General features: G+C 30.1%; 1 protein-coding gene across 5 annotated transcripts; it reads left to right on the forward strand.

Annotated features, from left to right (window-relative positions):
- The first annotated feature begins 488 nt into the window (after positions 1-488).
- Positions 489-26,031, forward strand: LOC103569654 (CREB-binding protein). 5 transcript variants are annotated; one of them, XM_053739511.1, is made up of 16 exons: positions 489-1,853; positions 3,590-3,745; positions 5,499-5,704; positions 5,840-6,217; positions 6,316-6,658; positions 6,748-7,050; positions 7,140-7,463; positions 7,530-10,108; positions 10,212-10,369; positions 13,880-13,990; positions 14,424-14,558; positions 19,061-19,537; positions 19,621-19,786; positions 21,755-21,931; positions 22,028-22,492; positions 22,591-26,031. In XM_053739511.1, the coding sequence occupies exons 1-16, from the start codon at positions 1,772-1,774 to the stop codon at positions 24,571-24,573; spliced, it is 8,043 nt and encodes a 2,680-aa protein (XP_053595486.1). In that variant the 5' UTR covers positions 489-1,771; the 3' UTR covers positions 24,574-26,031. The 5 variants fall into 5 exon arrangements, with proteins under 5 accessions (XP_053595486.1, XP_053595485.1, XP_053595488.1 ...); XM_053739510.1 differs by having other exon boundaries at positions 490-1,853; positions 5,481-5,704; XM_053739513.1 differs by having other exon boundaries at positions 490-1,853; positions 5,481-5,704; positions 13,910-13,990.
- Positions 26,032-26,959: the final 928 nt, after the last annotated feature.

The raw sequence follows: 26,959 nt of genomic DNA on the forward strand, positions 1-26,959 counted from the left end.
AATTAAGTTAATAATAATTATTAAGTATTGTAACAAAAATAAAAATTGTTAGTTTTCTAATTTGAAATTAAAATTTGAATTTTTTAAATGAATTAAAAGATATTTTTAATTTTTAACTAATAAATGTATCGAAGAACGAAAAGCACATGGGTAATAATTATTTTAATAATGAAAAGGTAAAGTGTAAATAGTAAATAAATAAATAAAAAGTGTAAGTTTGACGTTTATAAAAAGTTTGTTTAAAGTTTTAAAAAGTATTTGAATGTATTTAAGAGGTCGGGACGTGAAGTAAAAGCGAATTTCTAAATTGACGGAAACGTGGATACAGTGGTCGCGTTGATGGCCTCGGTTGTATTAAGCCAATGAAAATAGTTAATTTAGTCACATGGTTTTATTGTCCAATAAGAGTATGGTGGTAATGCGACCTCTATCCAACAGAGAGTAGTCGGGCATTTTCTGACAAGCGTAGAAAAACTTGTCGTCAACAGCCGCCGCCATTTTACGTTAGCCGATCGACTCGCACGGTCTATAATCCCATCGGCGTATCTTATTTCGTTAAAATTAGTGTAGTGGCTGTCTTAATAAGACGGTGCTTTAATGTGATTACGTTAACCAAAAATCGCGTTGTTTGATAATATAACGTGTGAGTTACAATACATAAGACTCATCTCGTGAGCGTAAATTTCGCGCGCCCATTAAGTTTGCAAGAGAGAGAGGTAGAGGTACACGGTACATGGAAGAGCCTCCGGAGGTGGAGATAGTTAAGATGGTGCCAGCGGCCCTTGAGTGCGTTATCGTCGCTGCTAGCTGTTAGCGGCGTGCTCCCAGCCAGTGTGACACAGGATGATTGGTGTGCGTGGTGTCTTGGTGTCAGTACAAATTTAACTCGTGCTTTTTTTATTATTATTATTATTATTATTGTTGTTATTAAGTGCATTTTTATTAATTTATAAAAGGTGCCCCAAGTCAAGGCGTCAAAGTTTTATGTGTTTATCATATACGAGTTATCCAGTTAATATTTAACAAGTGTGTGTACGTGATCTGGTTGTACGCGTCCGGGTGAAACGTCGTCGTCGTCGCCGTCGACATCATTGTCAGGATCAACATCATAGTCTCAGTCATATTGGTTTAAATAATCACAAAGTTAAATATCCAGTGTTGTAACTGTTGGTGTATAAATCAGCTGGTGATAACTCTGTAACAGAGTGTAAAAAGTTGCTGCTATTGCAGCTTAAATCAACAGTGAGGGTTGTCGTGGAGCGTGGCCCGCCGAGTTTACCTCGGAGTCGCGGGCCCTCGGTAATTTTTTTTTTAAAACTCTATGAGGATGCCCGATGGCTGATGTTGCGGTAAATCATGTACATGGACGCTTTGCGCGCCGCGCTTATTGTTATAATTGTTATTTTAGTGAATTTAATTATGTTTGTTATGCGGTGAAAAAAATCTACAAACGCGTACTCGACTACGTCGTACTACTGTCGTCGTCGTCGTCGTCGCTAAATTATTTATCATCTGAATCTCTGTCATTTTTTTCATCATTATTTTTACGGCGGCTCCAAGTCTAGCCGCCACCGCAACCGCGTCGTGGAGTCCAGTTTATCCTTTTGGTTCCTGTCGTCGTCGTCGTTATCCTCGTCGTCGTCATTGCCATCAACATCATCAACATTAATACCATCAACTTGGTTTCCTGAGGAGCCCAGTTAGTTGGTACCGTGACATTAACGTCTATTTAATAACTCTGATTATATTGGAGATTCTTTCTTCTGAGGAAATGGCCGACCACTTAGTGGATGGACCGCCTAGCAAGCGGCCAAAGCTTGGAGATGCTTTCCAAGGTCCCTCGGATTCTTCTGGTGAGCAAGATACTCCATTCTAATTATTATATTTTTTGATAAATCCACTGGATAAAACTTTAAGTTACAACTCCGCTGTTGTTACTTTTATTTATTTATTTTTTTATTCAACTTTTTTTTTTCTTATTTATTTTTAATTGTCACTACTGTGTAAACAATAACGTGGGATAACCTAAAGGATGGATACCAATACCTGGATAACGTGTGTCACTTTTCCGACCCTACGACAATAAGAGTTATCTCCAACCTGTTACACTTCTATAGAACCGATTCTACATTTTTTATTGTTTATCATTTAATCTTTTAAATTTTACTATAAATTATTAAGCCATAATTTTATATTACATCTCTATATAATATAAATATATATACATATATATTTAATTTGTCATGTTATGTAGTTTTACGTTATTATTTACTGCTAAAATCTTATCCTTTTTATTATGAGTGTGAATGTAACAGACAGACAGACAAACAGATTTTAAATTATAAATAAATAGAGTAAATAATTAATAAAATAGAATTTGTTAAAAATGCGCCTTTAAAAAATTAAAGAATTAATAAGTGCATTTCTTACAAATATTATTTTTTAAATTATTTACTCTATTTATTTATAATTTGAAATTTTTCTGACGTCTGGTACATTCATACTCATTTTTTATTTATTTTTTTTTTTTAACAAAGCTTTTTTATTAAATTAAATTATTAATGCAATTAAATGTCTGTAGTATTTTTTAATTGTTGCTATTTATTGAGTAATGTTAAATATTTTAAAATTACTTATAGTAATTATTTTATAAATGCCAATTTATTTTACATAAATTATTGACACTAAATATCAAAAATTAAAGTCTGAAAAATTCAAACCATTTTTATTTTGTATTTACAAAGAAAATTAATTATTTAAAGTTTATAAAAAATTTATTGGCATATTTTTATATAAATATATATATTTATATATACATATAGTTTTATTCTTGATGCCTAATTAATTAAAATAAAAAAAAAATGTAGCGCATGCTGGATGTTCAGTACAAGCATTTTGAAAAAAAAAAAAAAAAAAAAATACTCCGGTTTTTAAAAATTTTTATCGCATGAGCTAAGTACTAACTATTATTTCAATTCCAACTATATATTTATCCCAGCGCTACGTGAATCTTATTAACAGCTAAAAGTTTATTATTGCAATCAGTACGAGTGTGAATGTAGCAGACAGACAAATTTGAAATTATAAATAAATAAAGTAAATAATTAAAAAAATAATAATCATAAAAAATGGACTTATTAATTTCAAAATTAAAAAAATTTTATTTTATTAATTATTTACTTTATTTATTAATAAATTTAATTTATCTGATGCCTGCTACATTAATATTCATCAATTAATGTTTTTAATAGTTAAAAAAAATTTCATTCAGCATCTATAGTATTTTTATCAATAAAAGCTTATCGTAGTTTGTAATTTTAACATTCATAAAAAGTCAAATTAATATTTATAAATAATCATCATTTTAAAATTAATTTTTTACATCAAATAATTTATATTATCGTGAGCTAAAATTTAATTTAAAATCTGCTCTTTACTTCAATCGCAACAATACTAATTTTAATAAAAAAAAAAAAAGTTCGATAACAAAAATAAATTTAAAACAAATATTTAATATAATTATAAAAATGAATAAAACAATTGGAAAATGAAATTGATATTTTAAAATCATAAACTATGATATATGTAGTGAGTATGGCGTCTCTAATGATGCCCCATGCTTATTCAAACTACGGGGGAGGTGGCAGTGGTAACTTACAACAAATGCAGGGCCCGCCGCAACAACTACATCTGCAACAACATCAGATGCAGCAGCATTGGAACAACAATACCACCCAGAGGAGAAGTAAATATTAATAAAAACAAAAAATGAAAATAAAAAAAAAAAAAAAAAAAAAAACACGTGTGACAATTGATTGAAACGTTAGCAGTGAAAAAAAAAAAAATTAATATATTTATAACAAAAATCATTCGTTTGTTCTCCCATTATGTCACCGTTACCATCGTTCATTTAAAATTTAATCGCCGCAAAAAAAGTAAATTAATAATAATAATGTTGATTATTTAAACAAGAGAAACAAATTAAAAAAAATTATATTATCATCGTAATCAGACACTTCTCATGCTGGGCAATCGAACGATAAATTTAAAAATGACAATTAAATAGAGAGACATGCGGCAAACATTCACAGAGCTCCAAATTTAAATCCACAATTACTATAATGAGTTTTTTTTAGGTACCACGATCGATCCAGTATATCGATTGTACATAATAATTATTTAGAATAATTATATATATTTATATTTTTTATATATTATGGGGAAAAGCAGATTATCTTGATAGGAAATAAATGAAATTTAACATCAAGTTATTTCAGCAAATCAACGAGGCCATTAATCATTTAATAAAAGATTCAAAAATTTTAATATTTTATTAATAAATTATATTTTTAAATTGCAGTAACCCAATGAAAAAAAATCAAATAATAGTAATAATAATAACTTAGTTAATTTTTTTTTTTAATAATTTAAATTTAAAACTTGAAATTTTTAATTATTATTTAGTTTGTGCTCGGTTTAGATCCATTATTGATATATATTTATATATAAACAGAAAATGACTGTTAGATCTCTAAGCATGATTCTTTATATAGTTTGTATATCGTAGCTTTGCTGCTTTTTAATAGTTGAGCACGAGTTTACTATATGAAACTAATTATTTTATCTGCTGTAGCTCCCTTAAGTTTTGCTCGTGCGGTGTATGTCTCATGTCTTAATTTATTTTTACATATTTATTTATCCATATTACTTATATTATTATTAATTATAACGTAGATACTTTGTTATTATCAATTTTTATTTCTTGTATGCTCCTTTATTTTATTTTTTTATTTTTTTACCCACAATTGTAATTATTACATGATAATAATAAAAATAATAAAAATAATAATAATAATAATAATAATAATAATAATAATAATAATAAGGATAATAATAATCATATTTATTATTTTGAAAATTTATAATCTGATAAAAATTATTTGGAATTCGAGTGCCCCTTGCGTTGTGATATATATATTTTTTCATTTATAATATTTTGCAATTTAATTTTTTTAATTTTCAAATTCAATTGTCGGTTAAAGTTTTTTTTTTCTTTATTTATATTTTTTAATTTATAAATAATATAACAAAGTATTTAAGCTTTGAATTAAAATCTATGGTGGCGGTATTAATTTTATTCTCATTAAATTACTAACCATAACCTTGGTACCTCATGGCACACCATTAATTTTATTCACAATATAAAAAATACAATACGTTGTGTTGTAATAAAATTAAAGAAAGAAAAAAAAATCATTTATTTTTGCACATTATATATTTTTATTCGAAGCGATTGTTCTCCATTCCGTAAAAATTTTATTTATTGCTATTTATAATTTTTATTAATGTTTAAATTTAAAAATTAAAAATAAATGGAATGAACTGATCATGACCTTCAATAAATTATTTAAATAATAATTAAAATAAATAATAATAGTAAGATATTTATTTGATTTTATAATTATTTTATTATTTATCAGATTTCATAACAAACACAGATATGTATGACCTCGAAAATGATCTTCCTGACGATTTATTATCATCGGGGTCTTGGAGTTCAGCAGCTGAAAAACCACCGGCAACAGGTCCTGGACCTGGGCAACAAAATGGTGCACTTGATTCTGAACTGCGACAGCATGTACAGCAACAACAACAACAGCAGCAACAGCAACAGCAACTTTCTCATCATCTTATTCAACAGCAGGTTAATTTTTAATCTTTCATTTATTATTTTGCTTCTTTATTATTCAAGAAGTAGAAAAAAAATTAAGTATACAATGAAAATTGTATGCAAGTAAAATATAATTTTATAAATATGTAATTTTATTTGTTTAAATAGAATAAACAAAATCTTGTATCAAATTCATTGGTTATGGCTGCTGGAACAATGAGTAGTAAGAGTCCAAACATGCAATCACCACCTAATGTCTCAGTGTCTAAAGGAGTTGTAGACCCGCAAATGGCCGTGAGTTTGGGAAATTTGCAGAGTAGTATAGCAAGCTCGTTAGCCAACAATCAGATGACTCTAGTTAATTCAATGGTTGGTCTTCAGTCATCAATGAGCATGGCTGGTAGTAATCCAGCGATGTCAATGCCCGGTGGTATGAATGCTAATTTGGTGATGACAAGTAGTGCCACGGGTAACAATAATTTGGGAGGAATGGCTGGTGGTGGTTTGATTGTTTCTAACAGCTTAAACAAACAGCCATTAAATACGGTATGTTTTACTTTATTTATTTTTTAAATTTCTAAAATAATAATTATTTAAATAGATTATTAAGATATTTAATTTTTATTTATTTATTTATTTATTAGGTAACGATGATGGGTCCTAATTCACAAGGAGTTCATCATCCTCAGGGTCCTCATGGTGTTGCTCAGATGCAAAATGGTCCAGGAATAATAAATGCCAGAGCAGTAGCTATGCAGCAACAGCAACAACAACAACAGCAGCAACAACAACAGCAACAGCAGCAGCAACAACAGCAAACTCACATGGTAAATCAAGCACGAGGTCAGAGTCCTCATCAACATCAACAAGTCCATCAAGGAGGAATTGTAGGTCCTGGTCAAGGTGGTCCAAGAATGCAAGCACCACCAAACATGCAAAATATTCCAAACATGGGTCAAATGGGTGTTTCAAGTCCTTATGGATATGGTAAGTAAATAAGTTTAGAATAACCACGAAAGACCAAGGTCAAAATTAGCGATAGAGTATGCAGATTTAATCGGTTACTTGTGAGATAGGTTCGCCTGGAAGCGGTCCAGGTACTAGAGTAAATGTACGAGCTGTCAATCCTGTCTGCGCAGTTGCCCCGCTTCAAAGAGGAGTGGGAACCAACATGGGAGCGATGCCTGTTGGACGATTTGGTGGTCCAAGCGGTCCAATTGGTGTTAGTAATGTCATAAGCAGTCAGGAAGGAATGGTCCAGCAAACTCAACAGCCTACTCCAAGTCCTGCTCAGCCACAGTCTGGGGCACCAACAGGTGGTCAACCGGATCCTCAACAAGCAACCCAGGGACCAGTAGCTGGCGGAAGTACGCAATCTGGTACGTTTTAGTTTTAAGTAATCAAAAAATCGTTCTTTTTACAAGACGATTTATTGTATTTTAAATGATGGTCGGTGCATAATAACCAGGTTCTACATCTTCTACTCATGATCCAGAGCACCGTAAACTAATCCAGCAGCAGCTCGTACTTCTACTCCACGCCCACAAATGCCAGATACGAGAACGACAGGCCAATGGTGAAGCACGGATATGTGCTCTGCCACACTGCAAAACTATGAAAAATGTTTTGACTCACATGACGACCTGCGAAGAGGGCAAAGAATGTACGATACCACATTGCAGTTCATCCAGACAAATCATTACTCATTGGAAACAGTGTCAAAAGAGCGACTGTCCTGTTTGCTTACCTCTCAAACAAGCGGATAAAAACAAGGCTGCTAATTCTCGTGCTGGTTTGTATTTTATTTTATAGGTTTTAAAATATATTTAAAATAATAAATAAAATATTGTTTTTCTAGCTGTGGCAGCAAGTCAACCAAATCCAAATCCTGACATAAGAAAACCTTTTGACACTATGGGTATAATCCAGGGTCAAAAAACTACATCTGGTATGATACCAAATCAGGCAGTGGGCCGTGGTGTCAGGATGCCTGGACCAGGTATGCAAGGTCCTCCTGGTTCAATGGCTGCAGGAATAAGACTTGCACAGCCTCAAGCTCAACAAAGTCCTGGGCAATCTGTAGTTAATCAAGGACAGCCAATTGCACCTAATGTATCTCTTCCATTAAGTTCCGATCCAACGACTGTAGTCGTAAGTACTAATCAACCAGCTTCAACGACGGGTCCAACGTCAGTTGTAGCAGCAGCAGCGACTGCCAATCTTCAACAACAAGCTGTCAATATGCATCAATTATTTGGTCTTAATGACTCAGGTCAGCCTGCTATATTAAATGAAAATCGTTTGCCAAATTTACAACTGCCAGGTGGTCTTCAACCAGGACAAGTAACAGCTACACCAGTACAAGGAACTAAAGAATGGCATCAATCTGTGACGCCAGATCTCAGAAATCATCTTGTTCATAAATTAGTTCAAGCGATATTTCCAGCTCCTGATCCACAAGCAATGTTCGATAAAAGATTACATAATTTAGTGGCGTATGCGAGAAAAGTTGAAGGTGACATGTATGAAATGGCTAATTCGAGATCTGAATATTATCATTTACTGGCGGAAAAAATATATAAAATTCAAAAAGAACTTGAAGAAAAACGTCAGAAACGTAAAGAAATGCAAGCAGCTCTACAGCAGCAACAACCTCAAGCACAGGTTGCGGCAAACCCTGGATTACGAGCTATTGCACCTCCACAGGGTGTTCCAGCTGCAGTACCTACTCAAAGAGCAGCTCCTCCTACTTTAAGAAGTCTTTCACCGGGAATGGAGCAACTGCGTACCATTCAAGGATTAACAATGCAACATAATCGTATGCCATTCCCTCAACAGCAGCAGCAACAACAGCAACAGCAGCAGCAAGTTCAACAGCAACAAGTTCAGCAGCAATTACAGCAGCAAGCACAGCAACAGGCACAGCAACAACAGCAACCTGGTATGCTCGTAGGTCCTTCCGGACCTAATTCAAACGGTCAATCAACGCCAAATCCACCAATGGTGTCCAATCCTCTCATTCCCTTTGCCCAACAAATGCCGCAGACAAACTTAACGACCACATCAACGTCAGCAACAACTAGTCAATTCCCGACATCAAATGGTACTGCCGGTTTACCAAACACTTCTCCTGTTCAAAATCAACATCAGTTTCCAGAATTAATGAAAGCGAGATTAGCACAAGCTCAAGCTGTACAGCAACAGCAGCAACAACAAGCGCAGCAACAAGTCCAGCAGCAGCAACAGCTACAGCAACAACAGCAGCAACAAGTGCAGCAGCAACAACAACAGCAACAGCAGCAAGTGCAGCAGCAGCAACTTCAACAACAGCAGCAGCAGCAGCAGCAGCCACAGCAACAACAAGTTGGTACTCCAATACCAAATGCCGTTTCAACAATTCCTCAAGCTCCATCACCCTTCAGTAGTTTACAGCAACAAAGTAATCAACAACAATTTACCAATACTCGACCATTATCTGCAACTACACCCGTTGATAATGGAATATCAGTAAATACACCTCAAACAATACCACCGGCATCGAGTGGACCTAGTCCTGGACCAGCACCAACGACAAATGGCCCACAGTCGGTCGCCTCAACACCTTCAACGCCACTTATTCCTTCATTAATGACACCAATCCAAGCAATATCGTCTAATCAAACACCACCTCATCCAAGTACAACACCATCACCGGCAGGTCTTGCTAGTCTTGGTAAAGGTATGACGTCTCAAGAAAGAGCAGCATTAAATGCACCCAGAAGTTCTTCAATGTCTTCACAAATGGCTGCTATTACAGCAGCTCTTGATCGTGACAATTCACCTAGTCCACCAACGAATAATAATAAAGGAAAATTAGATTCTATTAAAGAAGAAAATATTAAAATGGAAATAAAACAAGAAGACTGCTCTGAAAATCATAGAATGGATGGTGGAAAAAACATAAATAATGATGTTATTAAAACAGAAATAAAACAAGAGCCAATGGAAGAATCATCGGCAGATGGTACTATTAAAGAAGAACCTCATATCAAAGAGGAACCAGTTACACCAATGTCAAGTCACGATGGTTCGACGTCAGATATAAAGCCCATGGTGCCTGAGCCTATTCAACCTAGTGGAACTTCATCAGACAAAAAACGTCTTTGTCTTTTCAAGCCAGATGAATTAAGACAAGCGCTGATGCCAACTTTGGAAAAACTTTATCGTCAAGATCCAGAGTCGTTACCATTTAGACAACCAGTTGATCCACCAACACTTGGTATTCCCGATTACTTTGATATTGTAAAACATCCAATGGATCTATCAACAATTAAAAGAAAACTTGACACCAGTCAGTATAGTGATCCATGGGAATATGTCGATGATGTTTGGATGATGTTCGACAATGCATGGCTGTATAATCGTAAAACATCTAGAGTATACAGATACTGTACAAAGGTAAATTTAATTCTCTTATTAAATATATTTTTAATTATTGTAAAAACTTGACATTATTAATTACTTGTATATTTATTTTATTATTGTTTTATTTATTATCTAGTTGTCGGAAGTATTTGAACAAGAGATTGATCCTGTAATGCAAGCATTAGGTTATTGTTGCGGCAGAAAATATACTTTTAATCCTCAGGTTCTGTGCTGTTATGGCAAACAACTCTGTACAATACCAAGAGACGCTAAATATTATTCCTACAAAAATAGGTCAGTATTAAATAATTATTTTTATTTTATTTATTTACTTTTTTTTTATGTTTATCATTTATTTTACATTTACGCTTTATTTGCTATTTTTTTTTAAATTATAAATCGAGAACACGCTTTTTTTAAAAATTAAATAGTCATTCAGGCATTTAATACTTTTGAATTTATGAATTAAGTCATTGATTATTTAAATATTTGGACGTAGATAAACAATAACGTTTTAACCCACAAAAAATCGATTATTCTGTAACTGAAATTTTTTTCGAGTAATTTAGCTTCAAATTTTTTTTTTTTTAAATCAAAATATAAAAAATTTTTGACACAAATTAATTATTTGAGATAAAGCTTTTTGCAAAATCGAATTAAGATCCCAGACAAGTGTATTAAAATTTTATCAATTAATTAAAAAGAAGTTGAAGCATTAATTGAAAAAAATATAATGTAGTTAAAATTGTCACCGAGATATAGGTTTTAAAAAAAATTACTAACAGCTATCAATTGGGACTTGAAGGAACACGAAATGTCAAATTTTTCGACTAAAATTTATGTACCAAATTTCGTTTCATTCCTAATTGATAACAACTGTAAGTAATTTTTTTTTAAATTTATAACTCGGTGACAATCATAACTACGTTGTCTTGTTTTTAATTACTACTTTAACTTTTTTTAATTAATAAATAAAATTTAATACGATGGGACACGTCAAAGTCATTGAATATCTTTAAAAAGTGGGAGGTAGTATTTGAGAATGCCCTTAAGTAACTTGGGTTAAAACACTAGATTGCTGAGGGCCAGTCATTAACAAAAATAAAAGTTCAAGTAACTTGGTACTTTATTGCAACAAATACTGAATAAAATTTTGTTATTACAAGTTTAAAATATTTTTTCAATTGACTTTTTACGAAACAATATTTTTGTTGTAATACTTAAGATGAATTGAATTTCATAAGGTAAGAGACCCAGTACCTGATCACGGAACTAGTACTCGGTTACTCATGTACTTGTGTATCTATATTTACTAAATTTTACCCTGATCGAGTACTAGGCCTTTTAGCTCAAATATAATAAGGAATTTTGAAAAATCGAGTAAAGTCTAATGGAAAGTATTTGATATTTAATTAATTTTATTTTTTTATACTTCGTATTGAAAAATTTAAGTTCATTTTTTATATATTTGCTTGTCATAGATTTTCAAATTATACGTGAGTTTTATATTTTTGGCTAGAATGAATTAATAATTATCGTTCTTAATAAAGTATTTGTTTTTCAAAGTATGTTATCGATGATTTTAAAAAATTATTAACGATTGAAAATCAAAGTTTTAATGTAGAGTCTTATGGGAAACTATAACTTTAAAAAAAAAATATTATTGGAATAGACACAAAGACAAGTCATGTTTCAAAATATTCTTTCATTTATGCCAATCGTATAAATGTCATAAAAAAATAATGTTATCGATGGTTTTAATTATTTATTAATGATTATAGTTAGTAAAACTGAAATTACGACGTCACGTTATTTGCCATTTTAAAAACCGGCAATATTGCACGATAAAAAAAAAATACAATTGTAAACTAGGCAAAGGAGATCATAAAAATGTTATAGATTATTTTGAAACTGTCAAAATATTTGATTAATTTATTCAATCACAAGTAATATTTCTCACATTACAATAATTATTCTTATTATTATTATCCATGATGTGTTTAAATCATATATTAACATACATATGTATATGTTGAGATTTAAAAATTGCAATATTGCCGCTTTCATTGTGGCAAAAAAAATCAGAGTCAAAGTATTGTCTAATTAAGAAATTTACAATTTTTACAATAGCTGTTACATAAATATGTTCGATAGTTCAAAAAAATTGATAAATTATTTAAAAATTATTGAGATATTTTCAAAAATTTAACAGCCTCGGAATTAAATTTGAAACAGTAAGCCCTCATTTGACTCACGAGTAGCGCAAGAACGTCCTTTTAAGGCCGCCACTTTTTAAAAATTTTCAACGACTTTCAATTGTCATAAGGGTATCAAAATTTTATTAATTATTTTAAAAAAAATTAAAGGATTCATTGAAAAAAGAAGATCGTCGAAGTAATTTCGTCGAGCTATAGAATTTTAAAAAAATTTTTTGTAATTGATACCAATTCAGAGTTAAACGAAATTTGTTAAATAAATTTCAGTAAAATCTTCATGTCAATTTCATAATTTGAATTTTCAAATTTCGTAGGCTGAAATTTATTCAACAAATTTTGTTTAAATCTCAATTGATAACAACTGTAAATGATTTTTTTTAGATTCTGTATCTTGGTGAAATTATTTCTACGTTGTCCTTTTTTTAATTAAAGCTCAAATTTTTTTTAAATTAATTGATAAAATTTTGATATGCTTAAGACAATTAAAAATCATTGAAAATTTTCAAAAAGTGGAAGGCAATGTCTGAGAATAGCCCTTAATAAAAGCAATTTGTGCTCAAATAATTTCGAGATAAATTTTATTAAAAATAGTTTTAAATCTTTAAACAAAATTTTCTCAAAATAACATCTACATCAGTTGACACGTTATTGCTCATCTACATCTACATATTAATTTATGAACAGATTGATACTTTAAATATTTATCATTTGAAAGTCGGGTACTCATAGCCGTGTGGTTAGTACGCTTGCTCTTAAATAGGAGTACCATGTCAGGCATGGGTTCGATCCCCACAGTAGAATGTGATTCGTTTTCATAGCCGGCAAAGTCCCTTTGAGACAAACGACTGCATGAGTTAACCTCTGGTGCCTAACATAATGAATAATAATAATTAATTTATCAGCGCATTTGATTTATTTGCCAGTTTTGAATCTAAATAATTGTCAATCACCGAATGCGCAAAATTAAAACGGCAGGTTAATTAGTTTATAACAGTTAAATGATACTGTAGTAAACCAGTCCCCTGACCAACATGTATAAATTTATTTTTATTTTTATTATTATTGTTTTTATATATTTTTTAAAAAATATAAAATTAAAAGCAGTCATTGAGCTTTTTCATAAAAATCACTTCTAACATATGCACTATTCTCTTTATATGTTACCTTCACTCTACTACCATGGACGTGCCTGCACACTCACTCATACACACATCCTCGTCTGTTGCTTGGCCCTTACAATTTTGTGGTGTGTTCTTTTATTTATTCCCAACCCTGCCTTGGATATAAATAAATAAATAATATTCGTAATATATAAAAAAAAAAAAAAATTATAATAACTGATGTTTGGAAATTGGGATAAATAATCGGAATGATAATGGACGAAAATATTAAAAATACTTAATTATTTATTGGGAAATAATAAATTACAATGGACGACTATAAAATAAAAATAATAAAAATAAAAATAAAATGAATTTAAAAAAAATCATTTACATGGACAATCATCAACTGGACTCTGTTAAATAACATCACCATGATGAACTGGATGTTAAAAAATTAAATGATTAAATAAATAATGGAATTATAGTCTAAAGGCTTATGGTCTTGTTTCCAACAGATACACGTTTTGTCAAAAATGTTTCAATGACATTCCTGGTGATACTGTGACGTTGGGTGATGATCCGACGCAACCACAAACGTAAGTATTTATTTTTATAATTTTATTAAATTTTTTATCTTAATTTAGAGTTTAAATGTCTATTGAGTCAATTAAAACGTGCTAATTGTAGACCAATATTATTTTACGGGTTTAAAATCGTCGGTTTGTTAATCTCTAAATAATTATGTCATTTTAATTAATTAAATTAGCAGTTAAATTTATATGACGCGCTAGGTCTTTAACTGACTCATTTTCACTGACATCAGACATTTACACTCTAATTTATTTAAGTGCTGGTATTGTTTGTGGCGCGAAATAAAACACGTTTTGAAACGTCGTGGCAGCTTGAGCTAAAGGCGAGAAATGCCAGCACTCTAGTGCGAAATCGTCTTTTTATTCCTTGCCACAGGATAATATTTTATACATTTGATAATTAAAAAATTATTTATTTAATATGGTAAATTTATTTCAGGGCAATAAAGAAGGAACAATTTCAAGAGATGAAAAATGATCATTTGGAATTAGAACCTTTTGTTGTTTGTACTGATTGTGGTAGAAAAGTTCACCAAATTTGTGTTCTCCATATGGAATCAATTTGGCCATTAGGGTAAGTTTTATTTTAATTGTTTTTAAATAATTGAATTTACTACAAGCTATTTTGTGTAAGATTTTTATTACCACATTTAAAAAAATTTATGATCGTAAATGGCTTAAAATTTTTATCGTCGCTGATATTGTAATGTCGCTGATTATTTTTTTACGATACCGGGTAATTTTAACAATAATAAAAATGAGATTTTTCATTCATACTTTTTATTTTTGATACATAATTTTTAATAAAAAAAAAATCAATTCTAAAAACTTTATAATAAAATATAATCGTTTACAAAACCGTGTAGATACAATTAACAAACGATTTATTATAATGATAATTTTTTATCGATTTTAATATAATTTTATGATCCTGAAGTTAACAGACAATTATAAATTTTTAGGTTTTTCTTTTTAACAAATCAATTAAAAAAAAAAAAAAACTAAAAAATGCACACGTGGAAAATTTAAAAATCTATAGGTGCAATTTTTTAAAATATTTTTTTTTTAATTTACCGTTTTTAAATAAATCCAAAAATTATTAAACGTCAGCTGACTTTAGTATCATAAAATTTTTATTATTTGAAAAAAGTTTAAGAATATTAATAATTGATTAAATATAAAATTAAACAAAATATTCATTTTGAAAATTTGGTATTCTTTAAGTATTTAGTTCATCTTACTTGTAAGTATGACAAAAATAATCTTAACAATAAATTGCATAAATTTTTAAAAATCGTAATTTGATAAAAAAAAATTATTGTTACTATAAATACATATTTTTAAACTGGATAAACTTACTATACTTTCTGATGATGGTTATTATAAAATTAACTTTAATCTCGCGTGAGTACTAAATTCATTTATTCTTATTATGATATATTTTTAACTCTTGAGAGACACAAAAAATTCACATAAGATTCACATATGGATAATTTATACCCGGCGATACTTTCAAGGCATATACAGTGAAATCTGGATAAATGGGACCTGGATAAGTGCAAAACCTCTATAATTGAGACTTTTTGTCAGGTTCCGTCACCTCCACAACAAAAAACCTTTCTAAGTAGTACTGAGGAATCTCTAACTGATAATTATTTTTTGAACCTATTCATTATTTACTTTCATAGTTAAAGCTATTCATTTTATTATAAAGATAACACATTTCTTTCATATGCGGACAACAATGTGTATTAGGTACTCGTTGAGTGTTTATTTACAAATAAATTAAACAAATAAATAATATTTCAAAAGAAAGTGACAAAACGTGAAGCAGAAATAGCTTTGGAAACTTTATAGATAGATTTTGAAAATTCAGCTATCGGTGTAAAGTAAAATTGGATAAATTATTTACCATCGAAAAATTACTGACGTAGAAGTTATTTCAAAAAACCAAAATAACGTAGTTTTTATACTAATTTTGATATCATTAAATCAAGTATTATTATTCAACTCTATATACAATAGTTACATATATTTCACTGTTATTTATTATGCTGATCTTGTCTGTCTGACGTCCCTCTATAACTGAGAAACCTCGATAAGTGAGAAAAAAATATTGGTCCCTTCGAGTCTCTCTTATCCAGGTTTCACTGTATTTCATGATCGAGTAAACTTAGTTCAATTGATTATTTTTTCAATTGATAGAAAATTTTCTCAAGAATATAAGGCCCGAAATGGCGGAAATCGAAAATCAATCGCGATGATTTAAGTTTACCGAAACCCGAATTTTTAATTTAGGGACAGTAGAACACTATCTCTTTGCTTTGCGTTTGAGGTGTACAAAAAAGACCCATAGTGATTTTTACCCAGTGTATCTTTTGAGGGTTATTTTGAGAAAACAAAATAGCAGAAGCGCCCCAGTGTTCTAGGGCGGTCAGTCTAAATGGTCCGGACACATCATAATAGAGTTGTGCAAATAATTGGAATTTTCAAATAATTTGAATTTTTTACATGTTTCGAAAGCTTACACATAATTTGAAAATTCTCGAATAATTAAAACTAACGAATAATTCGTACACTGTAAAAAATTTTTGGTGTGAAAATGGTTCCCGATAATTTTTACACGGTTTCCTCGGTTTAAATTGACGGTGTGAAACATCAAGTGGTGTACTTTTCTCACGGTGTGAGTGTTATTTTCCACACCGCTTGGTATCATAGGTCAAAGCTCATACATTGTCCGATCATATGATTTGTAGTTAGAAATGACCCAATAACTGCTTTTAATATTAAAATTAATTAAGTATTTTCATTTGAAAAAATGAATGATTACAAGTTACATTATGCTCATTAATTAAATGTAAATTTATTTATTTATTTAATACGCATTTCTGCAATTTACAATGTGATACAATAATTCGATTATGATTATTTGATAAATAGGACAGATGAAGACAATGATAGAAATAGAAACATTATTTAGTATTTAAGTAGATTGTAAGCAGACTTCTTGAATTTCTCCAAAGAATTCTAAGTCACAGGAGTAATTGTTAACTGCATCAAGTAGACTTACCCTCGGGCCAAATTTAATAAATTGCTTTTTTGTATTGGATACATGGATTAAATCAATTAAAAATTAAGAGTATTTATATATAAACTTTTCCCATTGATATTTATACGAGCTTTATAAGGTATTTTATGGTTCGAAGTTGATAAATTAACGATTCTACTAATATGAGTATTTTTGTTTGATACGATATTAATTAAAAATAGAAACTTAAAATTGAAATTTCTATAATAGCATTTTTTATTATTATCTCGCCCAAATGAGAACTTATTTTTATTATTTTGTTTTTCATTATGTCTATCAAAATAACATTTACACCGTTGGCGGTATGATCGTTTTAATTCACACGGCCGAAAATTTAATTGTACGTCGTGTAACTCACACTGGCGGTGTTTAAAATTTTAACACCATATCGCAGATTCAGAAATTTTTATAGTGTACATTTCGAATTATTCGAAAATTCAGTTCCATAAAAAAATAACCGAATAAATAACACGGAGAGAAAAGATTAGTAATGATTACCATTCTATTTAGTAACCAGGCTAATTTTTTGTGAAATAGTAAATGATGCTTTATAGAATAGGATTTATTACCATTTTTCTGGTAATAATTGCTATGTTACATTGAAACAAGTAAAATGGTAAAAATCGCTATCTTGTATGGGAATCAGGGCTATGGAGAATGCTACTCGGTCCCATGTTTAAATAGCTATCATTATAGTTTAAGAAATATATATAGAAGACAACGAAGCAAACAAACGAAATAAATAAGTTCTTTATTGGAAAATATTCCAATTTTTAAAATTATTCTTCTTTTATCAAAAAATAATATTTCATTATGAGCAATATTTTGATTATTTCAATAGATTAATTCAATTTCTACATATATTTAAAGTAACTTGAGTTATTTATTTTGTCATAACTCATAACCTTATTTACTAAATATAAAATAAATAAAAGATCATAAAAAATTGCTAGGTAACATTGTAGTCATGCCCATTTACATAGTTCTCTCGTCAATGTAGAATGTTAATCATTCCTATGCTAGCACAGCCAATGTTACCATGTAGAATAGTGGAGATTACTCTGTCCCGTAACTCTCGAGGCTAAAAAATCCTCGTTACTATGTAACATAGTAATGGTTACTATTCTACATAGGAATTAGAACTATTCTTTTCTCTCCGTGAACAATAATTAAAAAAAAAAAAAAACAAAGTTTATAATAATGATGTATAAGTTTCCGATCCAATAATTAAAATCATAATAACAGTTCTGAGGACAGTGGATCAAGGTGTTAGATTAAAAAAAGCATGTTCAATATTCTATACTATATGAAAACAAATGACAAGGCAGTTAGCTAAGATTGACTATGTTAACACATCATATTATCGTTTTTTATCAGTAGTATTTAATTGCCAAATGTACATAAGAATTTAATGGCTATTATTGTATATTAAAATAAATATATTTGTTTTCAAAGATCGCCTGAAGAAGTGGGAATAAAACCTACGAAACGTTGTGTAAAATAATAATTGGAGTATTAATGTAACATTTTGATCCACTGTCCTCAGAACTGTTATTATTGTTCATAATAATGAATTTTCACGGTATCCTTACTATTTTTTTAACATTAAATATTAATTCTCAACATCTTATTATAGTTATTTAAGCGTCGTTCCGTAAATTCAAATTATTTAATTATAATTTTTAATCGAACATTAATATTCGATTCAAGACAAATCTTTGTTTAAATTATTAGCATACGCTGATTGTCTATAAATTAGGTATTTTACATAACGACAAATTTTAATCTGTACTAGTATATTTCATAGTAAAAAAAGAATTGCTAAATAATTTTTAAAATCTCAAGTTTTTCTTCATTACTATAAAATTTTTTTTTTTAACAATTATGTAATTTTACCAATATATCAGCGGCATTATAGTATTATCGACGATATTTATGTTTAAATAATAGTTAATTAAATTAAAATATAATATTTTTTTTCTCATTAGATTTACCTGTGATAATTGTCTCAAAAAGAAGGGACAAAAACGAAAAGAGAATAAATTTAATGCTAAAAGATTGCCAGTTACAAAGTTAGGAACTTATATTGAAACAAGAGTTAATAATTTCTTGAAGAAAAAAGAGGCTGGTGCGGGTGAAGTTGCAATTCGTGTTGTTGCTTCAAGTGATAAAGTTGTTGAAGTTAAACCTGGTATGAGAAGTAGATTTGTTGAAAATGGTGATATGCCTGGTGAATTTCCTTATCGTGCAAAAGCATTATTTGCATTCGAAGAAGTTGACGGTACGGATGTTTGTTTCTTCGGTATGCATGTTCAGGAATACGGAAGTGAATGTACGCCACCCAACACCAGGCGAGTGTATATTGCGTATTTAGACTCTGTACATTTCTTCCGACCAAAACAATTCAGGACTGCCGTTTATCATGAAATTCTTCTCGGATATTTGGATTATGCTAAGCAACTAGGGTAACGTATCAATTATTATTTTTATTTTATTTATTTTATTGAACAATTTATCTAACAAATTTTTTTTTTTTTGCATCATTTAGTTACACGATGGCTCACATTTGGGCATGTCCGCCATCTGAAGGAGATGATTATATTTTCCACTGCCATCCTACGGAACAGAAAATTCCAAAACCCAAGAGATTACAGGAGTGGTATAAAAAAATGCTTGACAAAGGAATGGTTGAAAGAATAGTACTTGATTATAAGGTTAGATTATATAAATTTAATAATTATTATTTAATATGTTTAGTCTCTGTGTTAACCGTTTGTGAAATTTTCACAATCGGCTGTCAAGAGAGACTTAAATTAATATCAGACATAAGCTAATGTTCTTATTTTTATAAATAAATTTTTGAACATAGGATTGTCATGATACATTTACATTATATTAATAATACGTGATATAATTTTTAAAGGCAACAAGCGAAATAATCTGTCGATGGTACCTAATATCTACATAAATGATGAGCTAATTGAATATGTTCATGAAATAAAATATCTAGGGGTAATATTTAATGACAAACTTTCATGGTCTAGTCAAGTAACTAGTATGAGCAATAAAGCAATGCGAATATTATATAGATTAAAAAACGGCCAGTCGGCATCCGAAATGGAAGTAGATTTCTTATTTTTTCTTTATTTTGAATTTCTAAGATAAAATTAAAGTATACATGAATTTTTATTGATATTTTTAATGAATTCCGATGTTGAAAACCACCAAAGATAACAATGGAATTTTAACCATAACACAGAAGTCAATCATGTAACTTTAAACCTTTATCAAAATTTGACAAATTATCTTGAAACATAAAAAGGAAAATATAGCTTATTTTCTCAGCTTCGACGTTCCCTTTACATAATAAAAATAGAAACTTCCGTTAGAAAGATATTAAAGATAAAAAACATCGAAGCAACATTTTTCATAAATTTGAAAACTTTAAATTACCACCATTTCCCAAATACTCAACCGATCTTTAAAATTTTCAAAATTGATCAATATAATTGCCCGAAGAATCAGTATATAAAATTTTATGATCATCCGTCGAAAACTTTCAAAGGTGTTTAATGAAGAGTTAATTACATTTTTACCATAACACAAAAGTGAATCATGTGATTGTGAACTTTTATTAAAATTGTAAAAATTATCGTAAAACAAAAGCCAAAAGAGTAACATTTTTCGTTACTTTTAGAATTTCAAATGTCCACCATTTTCAAACTAGTTGACAGATTTTGCTCATCTTCGAACTTAACCGAGTTAATCATTCGTAGAATGTGTGCCAAGTTTCATTAAGATCCGTTAAAAATTGTAACCGCTATCGTCGCAACATGTCGCGTTATGTTACACATATATTTACATACATGTATAAACTTTTGAACCAATGGTGTTTTTGAAACCTACTCGATGAATTATGATAGATTAAATTTTCTGAAAATTCCACCATGAAGACGAATGCAAAATATTTCTAAAAAATCTACTAAAAATGAATAGAAAAATCTTTTCGGTATTAATGAAAAGATTATTGGTATTATCTTTAATATTACCTTTCTATGATTATTGTGCAGTTGCTTTGACAGATATGCCTAATGTGTTCAATATGAAATTACAGCGTTCTTTTAATGCATGTGTTAGGTACTTTCTAGGTATAAGCAAACATGAACATATATCAAATTATAGGCGACAATTAGGCTGGCTATCTGTTGATAATAGGAGGTTATATCTACCTGATACCTCAGTTTATAAATATCTATACCTAAGCAGTATAGGGTTTTTAGAGAATAAACTAATATTAAAGAATGAGATGTATTTGTTGAGAAGAGACTTAAAGAAAACTAACTCATTATGGTTACCACCATGTCATAGTAATTATTATCAGAAGTCATTCCTGATAACAGACATTAAATTAAAAAAATTATGGTATAAACATTTAATGGTATCTGAGAAAAATGGTTGAAAAATTTATAATTTATATACTACATTAATTTGTTATGATGTATCTTTCTTCTGTTGAGTGGCTCTGAAGGGTATATTCCTAGAGTGAATATTATTTACACTTATTTACGCTCGTTAATTAAAAATTTATATTCTACTAATTGTTTGTAAACAAGTTAATAAATAAATATTAATTTATAATTAGATATCATTTAAATTAAAATTTTTGTCTGTTTTTTTATCAGGATATTTTGAAACAAGCCATGGAAGACAAACTATCTTCTGCTGCTGATTTGCCCTACTTCGAAGGTGACTTTTGGCCGAATGTACTGGAAGAAAGCATCAAGGAGCTCGATCAAGAGGAAGAAGAAAAAAGAAAACAAGCTGAAGCTGCTGAGGCAGCAGCAGCTGCTGCTAATGCTGTAAGTTGGATGAAAACAATTTTTTTTTTGTTTTTTTTTTTTTTTTTACTGTATTAGTTTTGTAATTAATAAATTAATTAATTTATTTTCTTGCAGATATTCTCGATGGCCGATGACTCGGAGACGGGTCCAGATGGCAAGAAAAAGGGTCAAAAGAAAGCAAAAAAATCTAACAAATCTAAAGCAAATCAACGTAAAAATAGCAAAAAATCAAATACGCCGCAAACAGGCAACGATCTTTCCGCAAAAATATTTGCTACTATGGAAAAACATAAAGAAGTATTTTTTGTAATTAGACTACATAGTGCCCAAAGTGCTGCAAGTTTAGCATCTATTCAAGATCCTGATCCTGTTATTAATTGTGATCTTATGGACGGACGAGATGCATTCCTTACAATGGCAAGAGAAAGGCATTACGAATTTTCGTCTCTTAGACGAGCTAAGTTTAGTTCAATGTCAATGTTGTATGAATTACATAATCAAGGCCAAGACAAATTTGTATACACATGTAACAACTGTAAGAGTCATGTTGAAACAAGATATCATTGCACAGTTTGTGATGTAAGTAAAAAAAAAAAACAAAAAAAAAAGCGTTCAATATTTTTTTGTTTTATCATAATGAAATTTATTTAAAATAAATAATTATTTATATTTTTCAGGACTTTGATCTTTGTATAAGTTGTAAAGAAAAAGACGGTCATCCTCATCACATGGAGAAACTTGGTTTGGATCTGGATGATGGTTCATCACCTGCAGACGCTAAACAAGCAAACCCTCAAGAAGCAAGAAAATTGTCTATTCAAAGGTGCATACAATCTTTGGTTCACGCTTGCCAGTGCAGAGATGCCAATTGTCGATTACCCAGCTGTCAAAAGATGAAAAGGGTGGTTACGCATACAAAAGTTTGTAAACGGAAAACAAATGGTGGTTGTCCTATTTGTAAACAGCTTATTGCATTATGTTGTTATCATGCAAAACATTGCCAAGAGACAAAATGTCTTGTGCCATTCTGTTCAAATATAAAACACAAATTGAAACAACAACAATTACAGCAGAGATTACAACAAGCTCAATTATTAAGAAGACGTATGGCTGTGATGAACACAACGAGACCAACTGGTCCAGTAAGCGGTATGCAAAGTGGACAGCAAACGTCTAATGCTGTAATGGCTGCTGGTATTGCCATAAAACCTGGCGCTAGTCCTACGAATTTACCATCGCCCCATCAACCGGGTATTGGTCTTAAACCAGGTACACAAACACCACCAGCTCATGTTCTTCAAGTTGTTAAACAGGTACAAGAAGAAGCTGCAAGACAACAAACCCCACATGTTAATTATGGTAAAGTTGCACCTGGGGTTGGTGTTGGTGTTAATGTTGGTAATCAAGGTGGTGTTATGCCGCCTCCGCAAATGCAAAGGCCGATGCCAGTACAAATGCAAAATACCGGTGGTACTCATCTTATTTCAATGGATCAGTGGACACCGAGGTATCAACCCAATGCTGTAATGCAACAAAATCCAGGTCTCCGTCCACAAGCACCACAGCAATTAATTCAACAGCAACAGCATCAAAGTCAATCAGCAATGGGAATTGCTGGTCAAATGCCGCGACAAACTAATGTTGTTGGTGGACTCGTTGGTCAAGTAGGTCCTCCAGGTCAAGGTAATACAACACCAGCGCAAAAACAAGCATTACAAAAGCTTATGCAAACATTAAGAAGTCCAAGTACTCCAGATCAGCAAAATCAAATATTACATATACTTAAGAGTAATCCACCGTTAATGGCAGCATTTATAAAACAACGACAAGCCCAAGTTGGTCAGCATGCTGGTGGTGCTGGTGGTGGAGCCAGTGGTGGTGTTGGTTCATTAGGTCCTGCGCAACCTCAGCAACAACAACAGCAGCAACAACAACAACAGCAACCCGGTTTGTCGCATATGTTACCACAACAACAGCAGCAACAACTCCAACCACAGCATACTCAGCAGCAGCAACCGCAGCAACAAAATAGAATGCAAATGCAAATGTTGAATCAACAGCAACCAGGACAAGTCACCAATGTTCAGCATCAGCAATGGTACAAGCATCAAGTTTTAACGATGCAAAGGCATTCGCAACAGCAGCAACAACAACAGCAGCAACAGCAACAGCAACAACAACAGCAGCAGCAACCTCAACAACCATTTACCCAACCACCGGCGCCGCCTTACGGTCAACAGAGACCAATGAGGCCGCTTTTAGGCTACGGTGGTTTCAATGAACAAGCGTACGGGCAACCTGGTCTTAAGCCAACTCCATCAACTGTACCTGGGTCGCAAGGTGTTATGGGACCACCCGGAATTTCGGTACAACAGCAATTAATGCAGTCTGTAAGATCACCACCGCCAATTCGTTCACCTCAACCCAATCCGTCGCCAAGACCTGTACCTTCACCTCGTAATCAACCAGTACCTTCTCCCAGAGCGGGACCTGTACCTTCGCCACTTCATCATCCAGGCCATGGTACGCCAACTCACTCCCCTGCGCACGAACTAGGAGGACCTAGTGAAATGATGCTTCATGCTGGTGGTGGTGAAACTGGTGAAGTAACGCCAATGACACCGCAAGATCAACTATCAAAGTTTGTTGAAGGATTGTAGTGACTATTATCAATAACACCAGTTATAAATAGTGAACATGAACAAAAAAAATGTCAGTATGATACTGGTAAACCCCGTGTTTTGTGACACCCAATTTAAAGGGGATGATCTTTGTGAGATTTAATGCGATATTGTTAATGCAATTTCGCTTTTTATATCCCGCGGTCTTTCCCCCGACTGTAGATTTGTATACTAATTATTACTTATAATTATTATTAATATTTTAATTACTTTAAATATTATTATTATTATTATTATTAATTACAGTAATAGTATCGGCAGCAGTAGTAATAATTGTTGTAGGAATAGTGATAATAATATAAAGTAGTTGTAATAGTATCATTGAACAATCATGAAAATGTGCACATGAGATTAATTTTGGGTTAAACCAAAACAGAATTATAAATTTTATAAATAATTAGAGTATTTAATTATTATTATTATTATTATTATTATTATTATTATTAATAATATTATTATCATAACAATAATGACTCATATTTAGTTTGAATTTGACATATGCGCGTGCCAATCTCAATAAGATTATAACTGTGCAAAATAAAACGATGAATATTAAGACTATTAAATCTTAATTTAAGATACAAAAACAATAACAACAGCAACAACAACTCGATAAATAAATAATTGATAAATTGTTGATGCAATTTTGTGTGAGATAAATTCCAAGGAAAAAGTATTTAAAAAAATTAAATTAATAAAAAATAATAATAATGGACTATTGCTAAAGCATCAACATATTTTATGTTATAAATTAACATTTATTAACATAATAATAATTATTACTTTATTCGACTTTATATTAAAAAGATCGAAGTAATTCGTACAAATATGTTGTATATGCTTGGTGTTAATTATGTAAAATTAAAATATTAAATTATAAATAATAAATCAGTTGTGATTTAAAACAGCATGAACTGTATTCACTTCTGATTTATTTAATCAATTTTCAAAGCTATATATATATATATATTTCTTTATTATTATTATTTTAATTTTTTTTTCTTTTTTTAATGACCTTTTTTTATGCTGCGGTTTATTTTAAACTGCTATTTAATAAAATATTTAAAAAATGAACTACTTCATAAAATAAATATATTAAGTTTGTAGTATGTGTTCAGTGGCTGCTAGTTAAATATCCGAAACTAAATAATAAATAAAAAAAAACGTTTGTGAATTTTTTTTTGACCATTAAATAATTAATACTTATTTATTAGTCATCGAAATCACTTTGTACAGATTAATCAAAATGTAATCACGGCGACTTTGTATGTCATTGACAAAAAAAAACAATTAATAATAATAATAATAATTTTTAAAATCCAGTACGGTACTGAAGAAAAAAAACCGTATTTATAACATCTATATAAAAAATATCCTGCTCTGTACATAGTATACAATGATTACTATACAATAAATTATTATTATTATTATTATTAATATATCTGCGTATTATAAATTTATTGATTATTATTAAATATTATATATTATAGTTATAATAATTATTATTATTAATATTAATATTAATAGTAGAAAAAAAGAACATTGAATATTTTAATATTTGAGATATAAATTAGCAATATATATATGTATATATACATATATATATAATATAAAATAATATCCCCCGTAAATTAAGGCTAATTTTAATATGCCAGTGCTGTACAAAAGTAAATACTTTGACTTTTTTTTTCTTACGAATTTATCTGTTTATTTTTATTATTATTATTTTATTTTATTATTTTTTTTATTAACAAAATAACTTAAAAATAGTTTATAATATTATAAATAAATAAAAAATATAAAAAAAAAGAAAGAGCCCGATAATTTGACAAAGGCATCAGCATTTGTAGATATTTAAATTTTTGAAATGTTTACGTCAAAAAAAATAAATAAATACATAAACAAAGAAACGTCGAATTCATTTTACACATTAATTAGTGTGCTTTTAAATTTTAATTGAAAAAGAAAAAAAAATCTAAATCAAATAAAATTAAATTATTTGCTATATTCATTTAACTTATAATATTAATTAATTTATGAGTTTCCCCACAAAGGACACTGTTGTATATATAGATACATAAAATAAATAAAGTTTAAAAAAAAAATTTAACATAAATAAAATTAAATTTAGGTTGTAAGTATTAATAATATAATTTAATGATTTAATTGCAGACGGGGGAGAGACTAAGAGATTGATAGAGAAAATGTATGAAAGAGAGTAACAAAGAAAGAAAGAAATAAATAAAAAATAGCTAGAAGACAAGTAATTGTAATGACAAAAAATCCAAAAGTATTTGGCTTAGTATGGCTGTGCCTAGGGCAGTGTTGTAAATCTGAAAACAAGATAAAATAATAATATTTAAAT

Source organism: Microplitis demolitor, chromosome 5 (assembly GCF_026212275.2).
Source record: "Microplitis demolitor isolate Queensland-Clemson2020A chromosome 5, iyMicDemo2.1a, whole genome shotgun sequence".
Taxonomy (NCBI): domain Eukaryota; kingdom Metazoa; phylum Arthropoda; class Insecta; order Hymenoptera; family Braconidae; genus Microplitis; species Microplitis demolitor.

Bases quoted from the DNA above. Each gene is read 5' to 3' on its own strand.
- LOC103569654 (XM_053739510.1), top strand. From the start codon at position 1,772: ATGGCCGACCACTTAGTGGATGGACCGCCTAGCAAGCGGCCAAAGCTT. The intron at 6,218-6,315 runs GTATGTTTTACT...TTTATTTATTAG, and splicing joins ACAAACAGCCATTAAATACG to GTAACGATGATGGGTCCTAA. The intron at 21,932-22,027 runs GTAAGTTGGATG...ATTTTCTTGCAG, and splicing joins CAGCAGCTGCTGCTAATGCT to ATATTCTCGATGGCCGATGA.